General features: G+C 41.2%; 1 protein-coding gene, 1 non-coding gene and 1 pseudogene across 2 annotated transcripts; 2 read left to right on the top strand and 1 right to left on the bottom strand.

The window, feature by feature from the left end:
* The first annotated feature begins 311 nt into the window (after positions 1-311).
* LOC118490722 lies at positions 312-507 on the top strand. The gene has a single exon (XR_004889972.1). It is a non-coding gene; the product is annotated as a U2 spliceosomal RNA (small nuclear RNA).
* A 1,134-nt stretch (positions 508-1,641) lies between these two features.
* On the top strand, positions 1,642-1,860 carry LOC118490764 (annotated as a pseudogene).
* Positions 1,861-21,112: 19,252 nt separating this feature from the next.
* On the bottom strand, positions 21,113-21,472 carry LOC118490509. The gene has a single exon (XM_035988182.1). It carries the CDS (start codon positions 21,470-21,472, stop codon positions 21,113-21,115), a length of 360 nt encoding a protein of 119 aa, XP_035844075.1.
* Positions 21,473-25,381: the final 3,909 nt, after the last annotated feature.

Raw genomic sequence — 25,381 nt, 5'->3', positions numbered from 1 at the left:
TTAAGTGATTGTTTCTGTACTACTAACATGAGAGTTATCAGGGTTAGATCAGATAAATAATATAGCTTATTGATGAAAATGTGAGTGAGCATCCATGAACTCCTTGAATCTCAAACAGTAATTTTCAGGGTGATGATATGATTATGCCTGTTATAAAGGTTCACTCAGAATAGGATCTTAAAAACCTATTATGGTTAGGGTTTAGGACTTTAGGCATTAATTTATGGTCTGCTGATCCCACATCGGCTGAGTGAAGAATACATATATGAAGAGACAGCATACATAAACAGCAGCCCAAGAAGGAGAAAAGCATACCTTTCTCGGCCTTTTGGCTAAGATCAAGTGTAGTATCTGTTCTTATCAGTTTAATATCTGATATGTGGGTCATCGGCCCACTCGATATTAATCTTATTTTTTATGGGGAAAGACCCATCACAATAGCTTGCTATTGGGGTCTTTGAGCGTCGCCTTGGTCTTGCACTATTGCCTTGGCCTGGCGCACCCCTCCAAACCTTAGTTTAAATAGCTATATAGTGAAACCAGTTGATGGTAACCTGTATATGAAAGTTCTGTTAAGCACTAGTGCTCTAGTTTTAAACACAAAGCATAGAAAAAAAATACCTTTTTTTTGCTCTACCAATACTCATGTGACTGGGATGTTTCAGTCTGGAATATATGCAAGAGTCAGATTCTAATAGTAAAGATAAGGTTCCATCGGTTCCAACTTAAATCATCGATTATCAGCTAATGAACCAGACACAGAATAACCGGTTGGTTTTGAGTGTACAGGACAATACCAATGAATATGGTTTTGAGCTTGCTATTGGGGTTTTTGAGCGTCGCCTTGGCGTTGCACTACTGCCTTGGCTGGCGCACCCCTCCAAACCATATCAGATTTCATATCTATTAAAGTGTTCATAACTAAGGTGCCTGCTTTACTCTTCATTTATGTGAATCCATCGAGAAGCCTTCTCGAAACGTTTTGTTAATGATGATTGCTTTTGAGGGACACTGGAGATAATGGGTTTGTAATTCTGACCTACCCTTTGGCATATCTGGATATTTGGTTTCATTAATAGCATTTCACAAGTGATTATTACTGTATAGACAAGCACAATAGGAGATAAATAATTTGCTTATTGACAAGAATGTGAGTTAGCAAAATGTTTTGTTAATAAATGGATAGTAAATTTATCTACCCTTCATGGCACAGGTGTAATGGGGCTAAAAAGCTTTATAAGTAAATGGACTGTAATTTTATCTACCCTTTAGCAAATTTGGATATCTGAATCACTGATAATAGTTCAGTAGTTCACAGGTGATAGTTTCTGTTTAGTCAACACAATAGTTATCAGGGCAAGCAAGAAAGGATTGTTATATTAATACGAGTGTTAGTAAGAAACACTGAGCTTGAGTTTGAATCAACAACTTTGAGGGTGAGAGGTTATAGATTTGGTTTGTAGATATGACTTCAGTCTGGCACAGGATTTAGGCATTAATTGACAATGCTTTATGGTATTCAACCCTGAGAGATGAAAACCCTAGGGAAAATAAGTCTATCGCAGTCCCACATAGGCTGACTGAAGAATACATATAAGAAGAGATGGCATATATAAACAGCAGTCCAAGTAGATGAAAAGCATACCTTTCTCGGCCTTTTGGCTAAGATCAAGTGTAGTATCTGTTCTTATCAGTTTAATATCTGATACGTGGGCCATCGGCCCACTTGATATTAATCTTATTTTTTATGGGGAAAAGCCCATCACTTGATATTAATCTTATTTTTTATGGGGAAAAGCTATTGTGGGCTTTAAGTGTCGCCTTGGTCTTGCACTACTGCCTTGGCCTGGCTCACCCCTCCAAGACACAGTTCAATTTTATTTTTTTGCAATGTTGTTGTCAAGCAAGTGTACAAGTTCATTGATGCTGTTGGTTGCCATATAATTTATATAAAGAATTCATCTTTTCTTCACACAAGTATGCAGTATAGATGAGTCACAGTTTTGGTTTGACTGTGCATCTTTATGTATGTTTTAGTAAAAATAAAAAGTTTTCTTTACTTTTTATATATCTTTAATATCTGATACGTGGGTCATCGGCCCACTTGATATTAGTCTTATTTTTTATGGGGAAAGGCCCATCACAATAGCTTGCACTACTGCCTTGGCCTGGCGCGCCCCTCCAAACCATAGTGAAGTTTTGTATCACATGTTAATTTTATTCAAGTACAAGCAGGTGCATTTTGTTGGTTATACACATTAAGACCTTGTAATCAGTTTGTTACTAATATACAGACAATACCTTCAGAGTTTCCCACTAATCGATAAAAAGATACTTCTACATGTCCTCTTTGAATATTCAATTTAAAGTGAAGACGGTATCTAACAATTAATTGGTAATATCATTATATCCTTATGTTCTTATGCATGTTGAACTTGTGGGTTTTGGATTTACTCTTGCTAGTGATACAGGCGGCGTAACTGAGGTGCCTGCTTTACTCATCATTTATGCGAATCCATTTTGTTACAGATAAAAAAGTTTGCCTGTTGATAAGAGTGTGAGTTAGCAACACTAAGATCTAAGTTAAGTTTTGAAACAACATTTTTTCAGTGTGAGGACCCTGGAGCATAAACGGGGAGGTAGGAACCAATTTTTTTGCTACTAAAGTCAAAAAGGGAAAATCTTTCTATTCCTGAACATGTACTTTAAACCATGTAAAAAATAAATATCAAGTTAAACTCTAGAAGCTTTGTAAACCATTTTGGTTTGCTGAAAAGTCATCAGTATCTGAGCATCATCTTTTACTGGTTTACAGTTTTCAAAAATCATAACTAAAATGTTCAAAACCATTGTCAAACGAGGTGCCTGCGTATGAAGAGTTTTGATACTTAAATATGAACAGACATGTCACGGGTGTAGTATGCATTGAAAAGGTCTTCAAATAAGCAATTCTACCTTGTTGTCAAAACATTTTGTTGATAAATGGATAGTAATTTTATCTATCCTTTAGCAGACAGGTCACAGGTGAAGTCCTTGAGAGTGAGAAACAATAGAGAGAATAAGTTTATCATAGTCCCACATCGGCTGAATGAAGAATAAAATAATGAAAGGTCTACCTATATAACAGCGGCCCAAGTAGTTGAAATGCATACCTTTCACGGTCTTTTGGCCTAAGATTAAGTGTAATATCTGTTCTTATCAGTTTAAGGCTAAAGGGTGTGGGGAGCATGATTGAGTACATGTAGGACTATTAATAAATTGCTACATCATCCCTTTGCTTCATCCACCATGGTTGGTATGGATTAAACCATGGCAACCATGAGCCTCCTTTTCTTTTCTAATATTTCTTTTTCCTTTTTACAAATAAATTAAAATAAAAGAATAGTGGTTTGGGTCATAACCATACCCATAGGGTAGTGGTTTTGAATGATGAATTAAAAGCAAGTAACATGTCGTTGATGTGGAGGATCATGGAGTCCATAAGGATCATGACCACACCCTATAGCCTAATATCATATATGTCGGCCATTGGCCACATTCTTATCAGTTTAATATCGGATATGTCGGCCATTGGCCACAATATATTTTGTCGTCATTTTTTGACTAAAACAAACGATATATTGTCGTCATTTGTTGACTAAAACAAACGTGATATATTGAATTTGAAGATTGAATTTCTTGAACAAAGTGGTTGCTATGCCTGATTCTGTTGAGGCATGGGTTCGACTTTTGATATTACCACGTTGCACTTTGCGGGTGTTCAAGCCTGTTGGTCGTCAGGACAAGAGGTCGGGCAATAGGAAGACGGGCCAATGCCTTAGCATCCAGCGGTCTTTGGCTCAGTGGGGTGATCGTGAGGGTTTTGCCACTCTTGTCCAGTCGTTGTTTGATCAACCCGCGAGGGGGGTTATGGATGGAATCAAAAAGGGCACTGAGAATGATAATGAGTGAGGGGGGACCAATGTGAAGCAATGTTTACGTAAGGTTGCTGATGGTCATTTCACTGCAGCGGTTAAGGTTTTATGCTCCTCGGGGGTCGCCCCTCTCAATAAGAATACTCTGGAGGCTTTAGTGGCGAAGCACCCATGTATGCCCCCTCCTTCCATGCCTGCCTCCTTTCCTTCCGAGTCTCCTCTTGTGGTGGAGTCCGATTGTGTGCTCGGGTGCATTAAATCTTTCCCCAAAGGAACGTCGTGCGGGAGAGACGGCTTAAGGGCCCAACATCTTTTAGATGCTTTCTGTGGGGAGGGGTCTGTGATTGCCGATAGCCTGCTTAGGGCTACTTCAGCTATGGTTAATTTGTGCTTGAGGGGGAGGTGCCCGAGGAGTCTGGCGGAGTTTGTTGCTTCTGCTCCTCTTACACCTCTTCTCAAACCGGATAATGGGATTAGGCCTATCGCTGTTGGGTCAATTTGGAGGAGGGTGATCTCCAAGGTGGCCATGAAAGGTGTTGGGAAGGAGATGGCCAAATACCTTGGCGATTTCCAGTTTGGGGTAGGGATTCCGTGTGGGGCAGAGGCCGTTCTTCATAGTGCGAACAGGTTCCTTTATGAGTACCACCAAGATGGGTCTCTTGCTATGCTTACTGTTGATTTTTCGAACGCTTTTAATTTGGTTGATAGGACAGCCCTACTGTACGAGGTAAGGAAAAGGTGTCCTTCTATTTCTACGTGGGTGGATTTTTTATATGGTCAACCAACTAGATTATATGTGGGGGATGAGTATATTTGGTCTACTACTGGCGTTCAGCAGGGGGACCCCTTGGGGCCCCTCCTTTTTGCCCTTGTTCTACACCCCCTTGTTCACCGTATAAGGGATCGCTGCAAACTTCTATTTCACGCCTGGTACCTAGATGACGGAACGCTTATTGGAGATGCCGCCCTAGTGGCTAATGCTTTAGATATCATCAGAGCTGAGGGTCCTTCCTTAGGGCTTCAACTCAATATAAAGAAAACTGAAGTTTTCTGGCCAACCTGCAATGGTGTAAAGGTTCAGGAGGGCTTATTCCCTCGGGGGATTGGGAGGCCGGTGCTGGGTGTGAAACTCCTGGGTGGTGCCGTTAGTCGTGATGCAGAGTTTATTAGTAGCATGGCTCTTAAAAGAGCGAACTGTGCCGTCGAGCTGATGAAGTGCCTTAAACGCCTACGGGACCCTCAGAGCGAACTCCTCTTGCTTCGTTCTTGTATGGGTGTTGCTAAATTACTGTTTGGTCTTCGAACGTGTCAACCTTCTTTGGTCGGGAGAGCTGTCTCTGTTTTTGATGAAGGCCTCCGGGGAGCATTAGAGGATATTGTTGTTTGTGGGGGTGTTTTTTTTGGAGATCTCCAGTGGAGGTTGGCTTCTCTCCCGACCTGGTTCAGAGGCTTAGGGATTTGTACGGCCGAAGATGCCTCTTCATATGCTTTCGTGGCTTCAAAGGCCCAATCTTGGGGTTTACAAGACCACATACTCCGAGAATGTGGTGGGGATGTTTTAGACTCCGATTACAGGAGTGCGTTGGACCTTTTGCATAGTTCTCTTCCCGACCTTGATATTGGCGGTTTCTACATTAAAGACACCGCCCCTCCTAAATCCCAGAAAATTCTGGCGAATGCCTTATATGGCGAATTGTCAAGAGGTTTGAAGAGAAGTTTGTTTTATCCCCTCGGCAAAGAGCTGTGTTTGAATGTCTACGTGCCCCACATGCTTAGGATTTTCTGTCTGTCGCACCTATTGAAGGCTTGAGGCAACACATGTCGGCTGTGGAATACCGTGCTATCCTTAGATACCGACTGATGATTCCTTTGTTCCCAGTTGATGAGCCATGTCCGGTATGCCGCAAAGCGTGTTTGGATTCTTTCGGCGAGCACGCGATCCACTGTAAAGAGCTACCGGGGGTTTAAATATCGGCATGAGTGGGTGAGAGATGTGTTATGTGATGTTCTTAAGGGGGCCGGGATCTCTGCCAAAAAGGAGGCTCTAGTAAACTGTAACACCTCGAAATTTTGTTTTCAATAAATAAATGACACGTGTCGAATACGACAAAAATAATATAAACCCGGATTTAATTAAGATATACGGTAGGATTTTCGAATGTGTCGACATGTTAATTTTATACCTCTGAGCGACTTCGACATTATAAATCCCGAGACCCCAAGCAAATTTATAAGCACCAAATATATCTTAAACGGGTCATTAATAATAATCATAAGTATCCAAGTTACTAACCTTGGGTGCTTAAGAAAATAACACAATCCAAATAATTGTTCTTTTTAAAACCCCAACGTGCAAGCCCATGTTACATGACAATATCTGGCCAAGCATGGGTTAAATAGGGCCTCATACTGACTTATCCCATACCCAAAATTATATAATGCAAGTTGACCGTTCAATGCATGAAAGGTTATTTTTTTTGCCACTGATGATCGCTTACGGACCGTAAGGGTTATGCCTTACGGACCGTAAGGAGGGTGAAGGGGTAAAAGTTTTCCGCCACAGGCTTACGGACCGCAAGGCCCAAGCCATACGGTCCGTAAGCGATGCCCAACGACAGAAAGTTGGCTGTTGGCTGTGTAAAAAGGTAAACAATAAATGTAGAGATCTTCCAAAGATATGGGCGACCTCTAAACACCTCCTAGGACCCAGGGGACACTTGTACATGATCTAGAATCATTTTAGGCCTTGTTGTCATGATCACAATGGATCAAAGTGCCTATAAAAGGCCTCATTGTGCAACAAGTTTCCTCACACCTTATTCTGCCTTCATTGATCACTTCTGGAGCTCAACATTCCTCTCAAGTGTTCTCTAATCAAGCTTAGGACTTCAGTAAGTATTCAAGTCCTTTCTATTTTGAGTTTAGCTTAGCTATTTAGCTAGAAATCAAACCGTCGTAATTACGGTTTGACTTCGAGATTAGTCTACAATGGCTCAGTCATATCTCGAATTTAAAGTAGTTATAAGTTGGTATCTATGTGGGTAATAAACCCCTAAAAGGGCCCCCCCTGATCACCACTCTAACTAGTTCAAATGTCTAGTCAAACATGCTTAGAAAAAGTCAACAGAAAACTATTTTGCGATTTTACATGTAATCTGTAATGTAGACGGTATACAACCTGTTGGAACACTCATAAAACATGACAATAAGTATATTAACACGTCTAAGCTTGTTTGATCCGGCCATTTGCTATATTGACCCGGTTCGGAGCCGAATATCGCAAAAGTTTGACTTTTGCTTTGACTTCAGTTCTGACCCGTTAAAGTTTGATTTAGATATGCCTTAGGACTCTCTTAGGACCAGGTTACATGATGGTATAACCTCTGTGACCGGTTCGTTGTTTGTCCGAGTCTTTTACGCGTTTCCGTTAATTGCTTAAAAGTGGACCGTAACGCCCTTTTTAAATTAAAACGAGAATTTCGGACACGTGAAGGAATCATAACCTTAGTTACTGATTTCTAAACATGTCCCTAAAATTTCATGTCAATCCGAGGTCCAGAATAAGAGTTATGCTAAATAGCGCAAATTACGGAACTTTAGTAATTTAATAGCGCAATTAGCATAACGCCTATCTAAACCCAGATTTCGACACCAAACCTTTTACTCACTGTTGTAAAATAATATTTTGGGATTTTTAAAGATTTTTAATTATTTTTAATCTGCTCATAACCTGCGGTTATGGCTACGGTTCGGTAAATACCGAATATGCCCTTTTCGGCCATAACTTGAGTTCTACAAGGTCTTTTGACCCGATTCTAGTTTCTACTAATTTTAAATAATAAATAAAGTATTTTAGACTTTATAAACTGTTTGGGAAACTCAGATTTCATGTAGAACTCTAAAAACCTCTTTTTAATCTTTAAAAAGACTGAAATACCCCTACGGGGCATAATATCAACTTAAACTCGTTACGGGCATTATGGAAGGTATCCTACTGATACCACAACCTCTTTAAAGTATATTGACTTAGAAAAACAGTGTAGGACTCTTACGGTTACCCGTTGCGCCTTTTGCGCGCATGGTTCGGCTTATGTAACTAGTTTACATAAATTAGCCGATACGGGCCAAACCATATTGTTTTGAGCCCAAAATCCAGAGTGTGAATACTAAACCCACATAAAACAAGCCTTCAAACTTGTTGGGTCAGAATCACATTCCATTCCCGGTTTTCGCCTTTCACGCGATTAAACCGTATCTATCCTTTGAAACTGACCGGTCTAGGCTACGGCTAATATAAAGACCCGTTAGGATTTTAATAGGTTATTTTGAAACCTTCGTTCCAGAATAGGAGCCCAGTAAAAGATATCTGTGATTTAATCAATTAAAGACTATACTTGCAAAGGTAAATACTTTTAACTTATTTTCCGTTATACGGGCTTGGGGTACGGTATCTAAAATACCGCTTGGTCGGGCAATTGACTCCAACTCATTTGTAGTTGGGTATTATCAATGTGACCCGTTTAAAAACTTGTTTTGTTGGCTTAACGCCTTTGGGGGCTTAATGACCATGTCCCGGATATCCTTGGCATCATTTTACGAAATGGCCACGACCTCGACATCCGGGTGTAGGCGTACACCCGACATTGTGTCTATATTAATTTAAGGTGTAACCATTGGTTTACCCACCACGGTTTTACGCTATGTGGTGTGTCTATTAAACTTTAACCCGGCACGACCCGGGCGACCGAACGCATAGCAAGCATGTAATTCTTTACAAGATTTAATTATAATATCCCAAGTTATAAAAGAGTTTGTGCCTTGTGCATTCAAATCAATTTTAATAAACATTTTACAAAAGTGTCGGTTGAATGTATTTACCAGTGTAAACTGACGTATTTTCCCAAAAAGATTAAATGCAGGTACTAAACGTAATCGGCTGGCTATAGCTCCTTAGCATCTTAAAGAGTCTCGCAAGCTTTTGATGCCTTGTCTGTTGAACAATACTTTTTATTAGTTTGATCCCCCTGTGGATACCATTCGACTATTTGTGATACATTCGATATTACAATCAATGGTTGAATTATATTTATCTTTATGCTTCCGCTGTGCATTCATATAATTGTGTGGTTTGACTATATTGTTGCCAACTACGTCACGGTAATCCCCACCGGGCCCACCGGTGATACACGTGGAAATCGGGGTGTGACAGGTTGGTATCAGAGCCAACATTGAGTGAATTAAACACTATCCTAATGTGTTTAATCTCAGTGACACAATTGCACATACTTGAGTCTAGACAAGAACCTAGGACAAATTCGAATTGTTGTTCCAAGTTTGTCTTTTATTGTTTATTGTTATTTAAAGCCTTGAAAGCAGGAAAATGCCACCTGCAATCAGATGAGGAGGAGGAAGAAGAGGCAGAGGAACGATCATTACTCACCATGATCACGAAGCTGGACCATCGAACACACGAGCTCCTTCCAGCACAAGGAGTGAAGAACCCCAGAGACGGAGAAACCTTTTTGAACCTGCTCGACATTCTACCTCGCATAGCTCGACGCCATCGTACCGTCACTCGTTCGGGCCAGATTCCGAAAATAATCCCAATAACCCTCAACCATCCTTTTTACAGCGATCTGCATCGCATCGTGCTTTTGATGATCCCACTCCTTACTTCAGAGGTCAGTTTAACCCAGCGGATTACATTCAGGAACCTGCAGGCTTTATCCCGTTAGGACCACAGGATCACTTCTTAGAAGACCATATGGATGAGGACACAGATCCCGTAGAACCTGCGCGTGGTACACCCACACATCATATCGAGATCTCTGATGGATCTTCTTTTCATGGGACACCTTATCAAGGGCCAGATAGCTTCCAGGCGTTATTCAACCAACATGAGTGGTACTATACACCATCTCATCAGACATCACAACACCAGCAGCAACAACAGCAAGATCCTTCCGAGGATCCACGTTTCGTGGCAGTTACGCCACCACCACCGCCACCGGTTCAATCAGTAGTTCCAGATCCGCCAAGGCGTAGAAGATCAGGCGCACGGATGTCTACCCGAGGAGGGGAATTTCATTTCAGCACCCCTCGCCACTCGAGTGCTAGTCACTATCCGTCAGTACCTGAAGAAGGACCTTCAAGTCCAGTACAGGAGGCGAACTCCGCACCAGTTGCACCATCTTTGCCACCATTTGGGTATGACCACCCAATACCTGCGTACACGGGTCCAACGGCATACAACCCGTTCGAACCGTCATCGCACGCACATTACAATTACAACTATGATCGCGACCCATATGTGATAGCGGCTAGGTATAATGCCCGCTATACCGACGGAGCTTTTGGAAACATGGGGATACTGGACTACTCAGCTCATGGGTATCCAGCACCTCCTAGACCTCCAGTTCCGCAACAGGCGCCACAACCACGTTTCTCTCCTCCTGAACAAGAAGAAATCCTCCACCGCTTAACTCGTGTGGAACGGGATTTCGAGGAAGAACGAAAGAACAACAGGGGATTCCTTAAGGGTCTAGCGAACCTGTTGAAGGGCAAGAAGAAGAAACGTGACCATTAGTTTATATATGTTCTAATGTAATGCCTATTTTAAATAAGTCCCTACGTGGACATTTATCGTATTTCAGTCCCTACGTGGACTTATCTTTTAGTCCCTGCGCGGACATCTATCTTGTATTGGTCCCTGCGTGGACTTGTCTCTTTATTAACCTCTATGTAGGTATGTACTTGTTTAAAAAGTCCCGTTTAGGGCAACGTGTAATCGTATTTGAAGTTATGGAATGTTATGTTATAATTTCATTTTTTGTTATTACTATATGTGAAATAAATCAAAATCATTCCTTTTAAATTAAATCTGCCTAATAAAGAATCTTAAGAGTGAAACCTAGCCAGGTGTCTTTATAAGATCCGGCCAAGATGGTAAGACCTGATTAAAAGATTCAGCTTCTCTGTTAACCTCTGTAATCATGTTAACGTTCATGGCAGATGTGATTCGTTAAAATCACACGCGTCATTCTTGAATAAGAATCCTTTTTAAGGATTCCAAAGCCCAAATTAATGATATAATAAATCATGGGTTAAATCATCAATAAAGATGATCAATTATTAAACATCCATTAGCGGTATAGTGCCTACGGGCCGAATTATCAAACATCCATTAGTGATGTAGTGCCTATGGGCCATAATCATTGTCATAATAAGACAAAAGACAGTGGTGGTCTATGACTCCCTGTCAGAAAGGGTAAAAAGGACTACGGTTCAAACCTTCATACCTTGATTCTCTATAATCTCGGCTAATATTATAATAACGTCCTCGTGACTAGGCTTTTATGCCACTAGCAATATTAATTGTAATTAGGATAAGTATGTTCAAATCCTAAATAAAAGTGAGTAACGAATTAACCAGATATGGTCTTTGTTACCATGGTTAATGAATTGCCATAAAAGACAATTCAATAATAAACTCCTAAATAAAATTTTCGTTATCTTCTGTAACAGATTCAAGTTACCATGGCTGACCCTAACGGAGAAAATAGTCATACGAATGAAGACGAATACGATAACGGCCAAGTACATTTAACGGGCGCTCAATTAAAAGCTCTTGTCGACAACGCTGTTCAGGCAGCTCTAGATCGACAATACGAGGAACATACCGAATCTCGGAGCAGAACCGTATCCAAACCACTCTCAAAGCCGAAAACACACTCAAAATCCCACAGCAAACCACTGTCCAAGCCCAAAAAGGACGAGGATAATCACTCGTCCAACGAAAACAGCGTTCGTCATGAAAGGGAATATACTGATGCATCCCGTGCCAGGGGCTGCACCTACAAGTACTTTGTGTCTTGTAAACCCCGAGACTTCACTGGGGAGAAAGGCGCAGTCGATTGTATGACGTGGCTGGATGAGATGGACACCGTGGTGGACATCAGTGGCTGTGCGGAAAGGGACGTGGTAAAGTTTGTGTCGCAATCGTTTAAGGGCGAGGCCCTGGCTTGGTGGAGGGCTTTGGTTCAGGCCTCGGGAAAGGCTGTGCTATACAACATGACATGGGAGGAATTCATTTCTCTCATCAAAGAAAATTATTGCCCTCAACATGAGGTGGAAAAGACAGAATCCGATTTTATATCATTGGTGATGACGAACCTTGACTGCCAAGCTTACCTAACGAGCTTCAACACGATGTCTCGGTTGGTTCCATATCTGGTAACCCCGGAGCCAAAGAGAATCGCTCGTTTCATCGGTGGGTTAGCCCCCGAGATTAAGGCAAGTGTGAAGGCCTCTCGGCCAACGACCTTCAGATCTGTGACCGACTTATCTTTGTCCCTCACTCAGGATGCGGTCCGGCAACGGTCGCTGAGGAACAAAGAGGCCGAGAAGAGGAAGCGTGAGGACGATACCTCACGAAGGTCGGGCAAGAAACACCGTGGGAACGGTGATAGCAAGAGAGGGTCAGAGTCGAGGAAAGATGGGCAGCAATCTGGAGAGAAGCCCAAGTGCAAAAACTGCCAGAAGTATCACTTTGGGAAGTGTAGGCTCGGGTCAAACTCACAGTCCCAGTCGAGGTCGTATACTTGTGGACTGTGCAAGTCCAAGGACCACAAGACTGTGGACTGCATGTCACACCCCGATTTCCACGTGTCTCACCGGTGGGCCCGGTGGGGGATTACCGTGACGTAGTTGGCAACAATATAGTCAAACCACACAATTATTTGAATGCACAGCGGAAGCATAAAAATAAATATAATTCATCCATTGATTGTAATATCGAATGTATCACAAATAGTCGAATGGTATCCACAGGGGATCAAAGTAATAAAAGTATTGTTCAACAGACAAGGCATCAAAAGCTTGCGAGACTCTTTAGGATGCTAAGGAGCTATAGCCAGCCGATTACGTTTAGTACCTGCACTTAATCTTTTTGGGGGAAATACGTCAGTTTACACTGGTAAATACATTCAACCGACACTTTTGTAAAATGTTTATTAAAATTGATTTGAATGCACTAGGCACAAACTCTTTTATAACTTGGGATAATTTATAATTAAATCTTGTAAAGAATTACATGCTTGCTATGCGTTCGGTCGCCCGGGTCGTGCCGGGTTAAAGTTTAATAGACACGCCACATAGCATATAACACCGTGGCGGGTAACCAACGGCTATGCTTTTAATTAATATAGACATAATGCCGGGTGTACGCCTACACCGGGATGTCAAGGTCGTGGCCATTCGTAAATGCTGCCAAGGATATCCGGGACATGGCCATTAAGCCCCCAAAGGCGTTAAGCCAACAAAACAAGTTTTAAACGGGTCACATCGATAATACCCAACTACAAATGAGTTGGGGTCAATTGCCCGACCAAGCGGTATTTTAGATACCGTAACCCAAGCCCGTAATACGGAAAATAAGTTAAAAGTATTTACCTTTGCAAGTACAGTCCTTAATTGATTAAATCACAGATATCTTTTACTGGGCTCCTATTCTGGAACGAAGGTTTTAAAATAACCTATTAGAATCCTAACGAGTCCTTATATTAGCCGTAGCCTAGACCGGTCAGTTTCAAAGGATAGATACGGTTTAATCGCGTGAAGGGCGAAAACCGGGAATGGAATGTGATTCCGACCCAACAAGTTTGAAGGCTTGTTTTATATGGGTTTAATATTCACACTCTGGATTTTGGGGTCAAAATTGTATGATTTGACCCGTATCGGCTAATTTATGTAAACTAGTTACATAAGCCGAACCGTGCGCGCAAAAAGGTGCAACGGGTAACCGTAAGAGTCCTACACTGATTTCCTAAGTCAATATGCCTTAAAGAGGTTGTGGTATCAGTATGATACCTTCCGTGATGCCCGTAACGAGTTTAAGTTCATTTTATGCCCCGAAGGGGTATTTCGGTCTTTTTAAAGATTATAAAAGAGGTTTATGAGTTCTACAGGAAATCTGAGTTTCCCGATCAGTTTATAAAGTTCAAAATACTTTATTTATTATTTAAAATTAGTAGCAACTGGAATCGGGTCAAAAGACCTTATAGAACTCAAGTTATGGCCGAAAAGGGCATATTCGGTATTTACCGAACCGTTGCCATAACCGCAGGTTATGAGCAGGTTAAAAATAATTAAAAATCTTTAAAAATCCCAAAATATTATTTTACATCAGTGAGTAAAAGGTTTGGTGTCGAAATCCGGGTTTAGATAGGCGTTATGCTAATTGCGCTATTTAATTACTAAAGTTTCGCAATTTGCGCTATTTAGCATAACTCCTATTCTGGACCTCGGATTGACATGAAATTTTAGGGACATGCTTAGAATTTAGTAAGCAAGGTTATGGTCCCTTCATGTGTCCGAAATACTCGTTTTATTTCGATAAGGGCGTTACGGTCAACTTTTAAGCAATTAACGGAAATGCGTAAAAGACTCGGACAAACAACGAACCGGTCACAGAGGGTGGTACCATCACGTGACCTGGTCCTAAGAGAGTCCTAAGGCATATCTACATTGCACTAAAACGGGTCAGAACTGAAGTCAAAGCAAAAGTCAAACTTTTGCGACATTCGGCTCCGAACCGGGTCAATATAGCAAATGGCCGAATCAAACGAGCTTAGACAAGTTAGTATACTTATTATCATGTTTTATGAGTGTTCAAACAGGTTACATATCACCTACATTACAGATTATGCAAGAATCGCAAAAATGGCTTTCTGTTGACTTTTTCTAAGCATGTTTGACTCGTTATTTGAACTAGCTAGAGTGGTGATCAGAGGGAACCCTTTTAGGGGTTTATTACCCACATAAATACCAACGCATAACTACTTTTGATTCGACAATTCACTGGACCATTCGTGATTTATCGCAAAGTCAATCGTTAGTTACGACGGATTGACTTTTAGGCTAAACTAAGCAAAAAACAAAGCCATAGAAGGTTTGGCATACTTACAGAGGCTTAGTGCACGACTTAGGATTATAGAAGAACACTTGGGAGCTTCAGGAATGATCAGAAGATGTGTTTTGAGGTGTGTTTCAATTGTGAACTATGTATGGCCTTTTATAGTGCAAGAATGGCCTCTAGATCATTACAACTCAACCTATAAGTGAGCATGGATGTCCAGCAGGTGTCCTAAGGTGCTAGGTGTGACAACTCGTAATTCGGACCTACCTTGTGTAACGTATGTGAACGTGTTGCGATTATATGGGAAGAGTTAATGTAATGTGATATTATTTAATGTGATGTGAATGTGTCTTGTGATTGTTAAATGTTGGTATGCTTATAAATGATCCGATCGCACAACACTACACACAACCACACAAGCCGATTGGGCTTTACACTAGTAATCGGACAAGGGGCAGCCCAAGTGAGGGCCGGCCCACTTCTCTTGTGCGTACAAACACCCACCTCTAGGGTTGTTCTCCCATTTTGTTACAACACTCATTTACACAAAACCCTAGTGCTTATTCTCTCTCTCTCAACACCCGACGACAACACTCTTGGCAAGCGAAGATCTTGTTCACCAAACGGATCACTCTCTTTCCTTGTTTGATTCTAACCGGTTAGTGTTTTCTTTATGCTTACTTGACTAAATGATGTTATGATTCCACGTTTTGTTTTAGCCGATTAGAGTTGATTGTATGAATTGTTTACATGTTGTGTAATATGATCGGATTGAGTGTATGATTGTCAATCTGTTGCTATGTGATGATCTTGTTAGTGATTAGGGTTCTCATTAGTTGTTATTATCATATGTTGTGCACGGAATCATGATGAAATAATAAGTAATCGGCCGCATGTTCATCGATAGGTTAGTGTTCATGATATGATATGGTTAGGGTTATGTGAATTGGTTGTAACAAACCTTGTTTGATCGAAATCTATTAAGCCTTGAAACCGGAAGTTGTTGATTGATTGTAAAATTGGAAACTGATAAAGAATTGTAACCGATTGCTTAAATCATGGAAATAACAAAACTAATCGCACAAGGGGGGCCTGATCGCACAAGCCAGTCCAATCGCACAAGTGTTAGGTTTGTTAACTGTTGGGCCGTGCATGTCATACTGGACTGGGCCAGCTTAAATCGCACAACCCAGCCCAGTCGCACAAGGTGTCCCGATCGTACAAGATTAGCTGGACCGCACAAGATCGTTTATTTAGATTGTTTTGTTGTATGGGCCGAATCGAACAAGCCCATCTGGATCGCACAAGTCACCTATTAACTGGGCCGAGAATGCTATTTGACTGCTTAACTATTTGGGCCGGGCTTATTGGACCGCACAACATGCTGTGGATCGCACAAGGTTGTGCCGATCGCACAACATGTTGGGCCGGATATTATTGGGCTGATTCAATTATTCGCACAATGTTGAATGGATTGTATGACTGTTATGTGTTGCCATGATCAATTTGTGCCTGTAACGTGATAACTTGTGCGAAACATGCGTGCTTTACCTGAACCAAACCTGACTTATATGGTAATCCTGTTAGGACGTGATTGACCACTTATAAATCAAGTAACTTTTGGTATAATCTGCCGAGCAAACTGAGGTGAGTTCAATGCATTTTCTCAAGCATGCGTCCCGGTGGTTTGGGACAACTGGTAAACATTTGGAAGGGAAACTTTGGGTAAACAACTTAATCGGTTTTGGTTATTGAACATGGGATTTATCATCGGATTGCCTGGAGGGCAATGGGGGTAATTAGTTGATAGCGCTATTAGGTGGGAAACCTCACACCGGGCCGTAGGGACGGGGTGAACTAATTATCTGGGTTTCACTATGGTTGTTAAGAGGCACACTCCTCGGTTACGTAAGGGCGTTTTCCCTAGGGTAACTAGCGTGAACAACATAGTGGGTTGCTAAGAGGCACACTCCTCGGTTACGTAAGGGCGTACTCCCTAGGGTAACTAACATGAGCAACATCGTTACACAACATTGAATCGCATTAACATATATCTGGTAACACAACACGTTAACAAGACCTTGAACTCACCAGCGTAGTCTGACACACTTGTTTGCATGCTTGTAGGTCGTTAACCTTGGGACATGGACTTGCTATCTGGGAGTGCTGGAGTGGTCATGGATCGAAGCTATTGGATTACTTATAATTGATACATTGGTTTTGAGTTTTATTATGAAACAATTGCTAAACGACTTATCATATGCTTCCGCTATATAACTCTTTGTGAATTGATATTATGTTTGACATTTAATCTTGGCAATTAATGACATGTTTTATTTAAATATTTATCATTGGTTCAATGTGATTGGTGGCTCAGACTCTGATGTGTAACACGCCTCGCGGGGTTTCCGCAGGTGGTATTTTGGGGGTGTTACAGTTTGGTATCAGAGCCACTGGTTATAGTGAACTAGGTTTTAAAACGTTTTGTAAAACCAGACTATAACCAAACAACTTTGAAGATCGATCATGACACCCAGCTCCAGATTGCAAGGTTCGTCTCTCCCTTTATACATTACTAGCTTAGCAGTCACACACTCACAACGTATATGAACTGAAACATTTAACACTATAGTGACTTGATAGTGTGACACTACCGTTCGACTCATGTGAACCATAGACCTGTGATACCATCTGTTGTGTTGTTTGAACGGGGGAAACTTTGAGCGCAAGCTAAGAGGCACTGAGATAAGCATGCAAATTGCCTTATTATTATGGGTGCACACTTAATAATAACGCGGGGTGCATGCAAGTCCCAGTGAGGCTTATCGAGCGTGAGAAGGGTTCTGCCTTACTATGTGTGAACTTAGCAGTACGTGAATATCAGTATGATACTTGACTCCTATCTCGTTTCGATCTCTAAATCGGTTCATTTCCAACTTTAGAATCATGAGTGGACGAGGACACGGACGTGGCAACATCAACATGACTCAGGCTGAGTTGACTGACTTAATCAATACCCGTGTGGCTGAGGCCTTAGCAGCCTATCAAGCTGGTACGGAATGTACCAAGTACTTTTTACTCTTATACCACGTACACGTCTTTTCACTCCTATAATGTGTTTCCTTCCGTCATTTAGGTCAGCAAGCGCAACTAGGGGTGAGCAAATGGGTCTGACCCACAGGAACCGGACCGACCCGACCCGGAACCGGGAACCGTTTTGTATCAATATCAAGAACCTTAACCGACCCTTTTTATGTGGGTTCGGGTCGGTTCCGTGAACGGGTCTGATGGTTCCCAGAACCGAATTTAAGGCCCAGAACCGTATTTGACAAGTGAGCCATCATTAGTTTGTCATATGCCTTCTCCAACTGAAAATAACCAACCCAAAGTATTCATCAATCACAATAGCTCATCATCAATGACAATGCATATTGTCTCAGGTAACGATGATGATATATAAAATCTTGAACAAAAGGTTATTCTAGAAATTAATTAATTAATCAAATATTGCATTGGCTAATCTTTCTTCTAAGACAAATATAAGCCAACAAATGATACGCCACGCCCATTCCTAGCAGTATCCAAACTTCTTTCCATCCTCCTTTTAAGTTTACAGTATCAAATGATGGTGAACTCTGCAACGGCCTACATCCGCCTATGCTTTCACACTCGTATAACTCATCACCTGAGTACTGCACTTTCAGCCATGGTACATAAATGATATATATACTTTAACCATTGCATGAATTCCGGTTTATTCTGCAAAAAAACATAAATGAACGCAGCTTACATGATATAGATAAAAGGTACGTACACGTGGAAATTTTGATCCGTTTACTTTACAAATGGGTCGATTTGGATTTATGAAAACATTGTAAATTTGTCAAACGGTTCAGATACCCTCCATTGTGGCAGAATTAAAGCATGTACAAATGCTCAGCCAGCAAACGGTCATCTGATTATTCGAGTCATCGTTCACTAATGATCACTTCATCAGCAAACCTTAAGGTCATCATCCAGCAGCCTACTAAACTGGCCAAACAGTTTCTCATGGTTATCTATGACAATCAACCTCGGTTTTAATTTACTTTTTGACCCAAATTAATTTAGTTGTTATGTTGCCATATACCTATCCCTCAATTTGACCCAAACCATATAACCAACAAACAGCACATCATCAAAATTATAGCAGCTCAATAAAATATTACACATCAATCCAACTGATCGGCTGAAAAAGAACACCAATGTGAAGGTAAAAAGCATATATTATTTCAAAGTTCAAACCATATCAATCCAACAGTAGCATTAATTAAATAAAGCTTCCAATTTCAAAACATAAATAAAAACAAATTAAACCATAAATAAAAATTTCAAATACGTGTTCAAACAAAAGATCTGTTTGGTCTTTCTTCAATCTTCTCTATTGTTGTTAACACTTTTGCCATTAACCTTCATTCAATCTTCATCTTTTCAATCTTCTCATAAACATCTAAATAAAAGTAACAGTTAGAAAAAAAACAAACGAATATGGTTAACAAAATAATAACACATACCTTTTGTGAACTCATCGAATTTCTCATATTCTTCCTCTTCATTTATTTCTTTTCTCCCGGGTCGAATCCAGTCCTGTGTGCAAATTAACGCCTCAACAATGGTGGGTGATAACGAACTTCTGTAGCATTCTACTACTCGCCCGCCAGTGCTAAAAGCAGACTCAGAAGCTACGGTTGAAACCGGAATAGCCAATATATCTGAAAAAAAACAAAACATTTTAGTTGAATATACATTTACAAAATATATAAATTTATAAAATAAATAATTATTACCTTTTGCCATCCGTGCCAAGGTAGGATATCTAGTGGAATTTACCTTCCACCAAAGCAATATATCAAAGTCGTCATTCATTAATTCAAGATCTTCTAAGAGATATTTTTCTAGTTCTGTCTTCTTACTAGAAGATTGTCCAGCAACACCACGAAATTGTTCAAGCTTACCCATCCATTGTTTCTTACCCCGACCTTGTTCAACTGTATTAATTGGAATGCTTGGACCGGCTGGTTCCAAATCCTCATATTCTCGTAGCAGTTTGTGCATCTCAGATTCCACCCCATCAACCATTTCTTTGACCTTTTCTTTAAACTCTTTATCTGTCTTTAACTTGCCGTCTTTTTTCATCAACTCACAATTTTTTACACAACCGTACTCTATTATTGTAAGTTTCACACGGGGATCCAAGATAGCCGCAAACTCAAACAACTTATTACTCCTACTATTATCATAATCTTCATAATATTTATCAAATTTGTGTTTCATCGTTGATACCATATTCAAAAATTCAAAATGTAGTCCCGGTTCATTAAACATTTGATTAAGGTTATCGCCAATATCTATAACCTCGGCATATACCTCATGTGCTATCACGTAATTTGAACAAGACAAATCTATTGTTTTTCTTTTGAAAAGTTCTAGTATTGCTGTCATTTTTTTGCATACATCCAGTCACTACGACATGGTATATCTTTACTAAAACTAGTATCCTTGCGACCATACAAATCAATTGCCTTTTCTAGTTCAATAGCTCTCTCCAACATATCATAGGTGCTATTCCATCTAGTGCTAACATCTAGAGATAACAAACCTTTCGTCTCTACTTTTGAAGCAGCAACACATGCTTTAAAGTTGTCAAGCCTAGTTGGTGATGCTCGTATGTGTTTAACGACATTGCGTATAACCTCAATGGTGTTATTTTGTACTTTCAAACCATCCTGAACTATTAGGTTAATAACATGGGCCACACATCTAACATGCAGATGCTTCCCTTTATCAATTAAATTTGGTAGCCTATTTTTTAGTATTGTAACCGCAGTATCGTTTGATGACGCATTATCCATGGTAATGGTCATAACCTGTTCTATACCCCATTCCTCAATACACTCCTGAAGGGCCCTCGCTATATCATCACCCTTATGACTAAGAATTGGCTTAAAGTTTATAATTCTCTTATGGTATCGCCAGTTTTCATCAATGAAGTGAGCCGTCAAACACATATAATTAATACGTTGGACTGATGTCCATGTATCCGTTGTAAAAGATACTCTTTGCTTATTTTTAACAAAAAAATCTCTTAGTTTCATTTTCTCGTCCAAGTATAAATCAAGTATGTCACGAGCTACAGTGAAACGTGAGGGGACATTAAAACTAGGGCACAATGCTTCCATAAACTCTCTAAACCCTTCCCGTTCAACAAAAGAAAACGGAAGCTCATCCACAATAATCATTTTAATCAGTAACTTTCTAACCTTAGTGGATCGAACTTCCAAGTTTTTAACGTACCTTGGCCATCTTCAGTTTTTTTAACCACCAAGTTAGGTTGATCTTTTGCCTGATTTTCCGGATTTTCTTTACAGTTTCTAACATGCTTATTTAAGGATGAGGTTCCGTTCGGTCCAGAATCCGCACACAACTCCGCGGAACAGTAGTTGCATCTACCTTTTCTTCTACCATCCTCATCATAGAATTCTGTCATATGGCTCCAACAAAACCCTTTAAGCTTCCTTTTTCTTGTACTCACTTTTTCCTTCCCAGCTTTTGCTCTTTTAGCGTTTTCTTCGTTCTCGCCACTCGAAACATTATGCGGATCCATTCTATTTGAAACATATACAACATTATGATTAAGTATCAAATAGCGTCAAATTACACTACATTACATCACAAATTTACATGTGTCAGTAGCAAATTGCATTCGGTTATAACAAATAAATTTAGTCAAACGTAAATTAATTAACATCTATTGTTAGTCAAACATAGATACATTCATATACATTGCATGCATGTACAGTTGTTAATTAGTAATTTTGTAGATTTAAACAATCACTGAAGAATCATATCAATACACATATATATATATAAATACAACAATTTGCAACAATTTGAATATAAAGAACACATATGAAAAGTAATTAAAATATTCAAACAACATGGAACGTATATAATTACTTTATTCTTTTATAATTAAGAAAGTATTACCAATACTTATGAAACAATACTTATGAAACAATCAGATTATATACGTACATGAACACACACATGCATATAAACTCGGTCGGAACCGGACGGTTTTTCAATTACACAGATGAGTTGCAGTTTTACATACATGAACACACATATACATACAATAATAATTTGAATACATACATACCTGTGCCCACAATTTAACCTCTTGAAGAAGAACTTGGACGAAGATGAATGAGTTGGTTGTCAACTGTCGTAGGATTATTTGTATAAATAAGGGTTGATTGCTTGTTTTGTAATTTGATAAGGATTACTTTCCTTAACGTTGATATATGTTTCCTTTAATAAAGGATATTTATCAATTTTTAATAAAGTATCCTTATCAATTTAAAAAAAAATTGTTTTGATTGGGTTTATGTAAATCGGTTCCAAGGGTTCTTAATCGGGTCTTTGACGGGTTTACCCGGAACCGACCCGGAACCGTTAAAAGGGCATTTACCAGAACCGAGACCCGAACCATTATATACATATACGGGTAACATGGGTCGGTTCCAAACGGGTCTCATGGGTTTCGCGGTTCCGACTCATTTAATGCTCACCCCTAAGCGCAACCACAACCTAACCAGCCTACGTGCACATTCAAAATGTTTATGGACTGTAAGCCACAGACCTTCACCGGGACTGAAGGGGCTGTGGGACTTCTGAGATGGTTCGAGAAAGCAGAGTCCGTGTTTGCTATCTGTAACTGTCCCGCTGGGGACAGGGTGAAATATGCTGCGGGTACCTTGGCGGATGGTGCCCTAACGTGGTGGAATGCCCAGGTGCAGTTGTTGGGCATCGAGGCAGCGAATGACACAACCTGGGAAGACTTTAAAGAACTGATCAGGGAGGAGTACTGTCCTCGGGATGAGGTCCAGAAGTTGGAAAACGAGTACTACGACTTGAAGATGGTTGGATCTGAAGTCGAAGCATATGTGAAGCGATCGTATGAACTGGCCGACATGTGCCCGAACTTGTCCCGGCCTATGTCCCGGAGGATTGAGTTATTCATCAAAGGGTTGCCTCCGCGTGTGAAGAGTTTGGTCACTGCAGCCCATCTCAATGATTTGACACAGATTGTTCGTCTGACTCATAAGATTGTGGACCAAGAGGTCGAGAGCAATTCGTTACCTCCGCGCATTTCAGCCACTGCTGCTGTGGCACCCACTGCTACTACATCCGCTAATGATAACAAGTGGAAGTGGAATGATTATGACAAAGCATCCAGTGCTGGTCAGACTCAGAAAAGGCCAGACAACAGCAACCGCAACATCAGCCAGTCGTCTTCTGTCAATCAAGGCCAGGGAAGTGGCCACAGCCATGGTTCGTATGCAGGGAGAAAGCCACAGTGTAACAGGTGTGGCTATCATCATTTTGGGCCGTGTGGTCGGACGTGTAACAAGTGTGGTAAGCCGGGTCTTGAGGCCAGGGATTGTAGGGCCTCACAACCTAAACACCAGCAGCAACAAAACCAGCAGAATCAGAGACAACAGGGACAACCACCCCAGCAGAACCAGGGTTTCAGGAAGGGGTGCTATCAGTGTGGTGACGAGGGTCACTTTAAGCGGGATTGCCCTCAGTTAAACCAGAACGCCAACGACAACAACCGCCCGAATAATAACAATGCTGGGAACAACAACAACAACAACGGCAATAATGGGGGAAATGGTGCTCGCGGCAGAGTGTTCCAGCTTGGAGCAGGGGATGCCAGGAATGACGGCAACGTTGTAACTGGTACGTTTCCTGTTAACAATCGTATTGCTTCTGTATTATTTGATTCGGGTGCCGATTGGAGTTATGTGTCCCTAGAGTTTAGTCAACAATTAGGGATAACCCCAACACCTTTAGAAGTTAAACAAGTAGTAGAACTCGCAGATGGTAAAACGATAGAAGCCTCGAATGTCCTTTTTGGGTGCAAACTAGATCTCGTGGGTCAGGTGTTTGACATTGACCTCCTTCCCGTTACACTCGGTAGTTTTGACATAGTAGTAGGAATGGATTGGTTGTCTAAGTACCAAGCAGAAATTTTGTGTAAGGAGAAAGTTGTGCGTATTCCTCTCCCTGATGGGGAGTCACTGTTAGTTCAAGGGCATCGTAGTGGGACGATGGTTGGGATTATCACGGCCATGCGTGCACAGCAGTATCTACAAAAGGGGTATCCTGCACTGTTAGCGTTAGTTACCAACGCTCAGTCTGAAGAGAGTAAGATCGAGGATCTACCAGTGGTGCGAGAATTCGCTGATGTGTTCCCAGAGGAGCTGCCAGGGTTACCCCCTCACCGTCAAGTAGAATTTCAGATTGATCTTGCGCCGGGAGCGGCTCCAATTGCTCGAGCTCCTTACCGGTTAGCACCTGGAGAGTTACAGGAACTGTCCAATCAACTACAGGAGTTGTTGGATAGGGGTTTCATACGACCCAGTTCTTCGCCTTGGGGAGCCCCAGTACTATTTGTAAAGAAGAAAGATGGGTCATTCCGCATGTGTATCGACTATCGAGAGCTCAACAAGGTGACCATTAAGAACCGCTATCCGTTACCACGCATCGACGACTTGTTTGACCAGTTGCAAGGGTCAAGTTTCTATTCAAAGATCGACTTAAGATCGGGTTACCATCAGGTGCGGGTTAGGGAGGATGATGTTCCCAAGACTGCTTTTCGAACGCGCTACGGACACTACGAGTTTTTGGTCATGCCGTTTGGATTGACGAATGCCCTAGCGGTTTTCATGGACCTCATGAACCGCGTATGCAAGCCATATCTCGACGAGTTTGTTATAGTGTTTATTGACGACATCTTGGTTTATTCGAAGAACAAGGAGGATCACGAGCGTCACCTACGTCTCATCTTGGAACTTTTGAGAAGGGAACAGCTGTATGCGAAATTTTCTAAGTGCGACTTTTGGATTCGAGAAGTGCATTTCCTTGGGCACGTTGTTAACGAAAAAGGGATACATGTGGATCCTGCGAAGGTGGATGCAGTTAAGAATTGGGCGGCACCGAAGACTCCGTCTGAGGTGCGACAATTTCTTGGTCTCGCAGGATATTATCGGAGGTTTATTAGAGACTTCTCGAAAATCGCTCAACCTCTCACCTCGTTGACACAGAAGAACACGGTATACTCTTGGGGAACGAAGCAGGAAGAGGCCTTCCAGTTGTTAAAGCAGAAACTTTGCAGTGCACCGATCTTGTCGTTACCAGAGGGTACCGAAGACTTTGTGGTTTATTGTGATGCTTCGATTCAGGGTCTCGGTTGCGTGTTGATGCAACGCGAGAAGGTGATAGCCTATGCCTCGCGGCAGTTGAAGATTCACGAGAAAAACTACACGACACACGACTTGGAGTTAGGAGCGGTGGTATTTGCGTTGAAGATCTGGAGGCACTATCTGTACGGTACCAAATGCACCATCTACACCGACCATAGGAGTCTTCTGCACATCTTCGACCAGAAAGAATTGAATATGCGACAACGACGATGGGTGGAATTATTGAACGATTATGAATGTGC

This window comes from Helianthus annuus, chromosome 3, assembly GCF_002127325.2.
Source record: "Helianthus annuus cultivar XRQ/B chromosome 3, HanXRQr2.0-SUNRISE, whole genome shotgun sequence".
Classification (NCBI taxonomy): Eukaryota; Viridiplantae; Streptophyta; class Magnoliopsida; order Asterales; family Asteraceae; genus Helianthus; species Helianthus annuus.
This window is presented reverse-complemented; position numbering and strand designations above follow the sequence as displayed.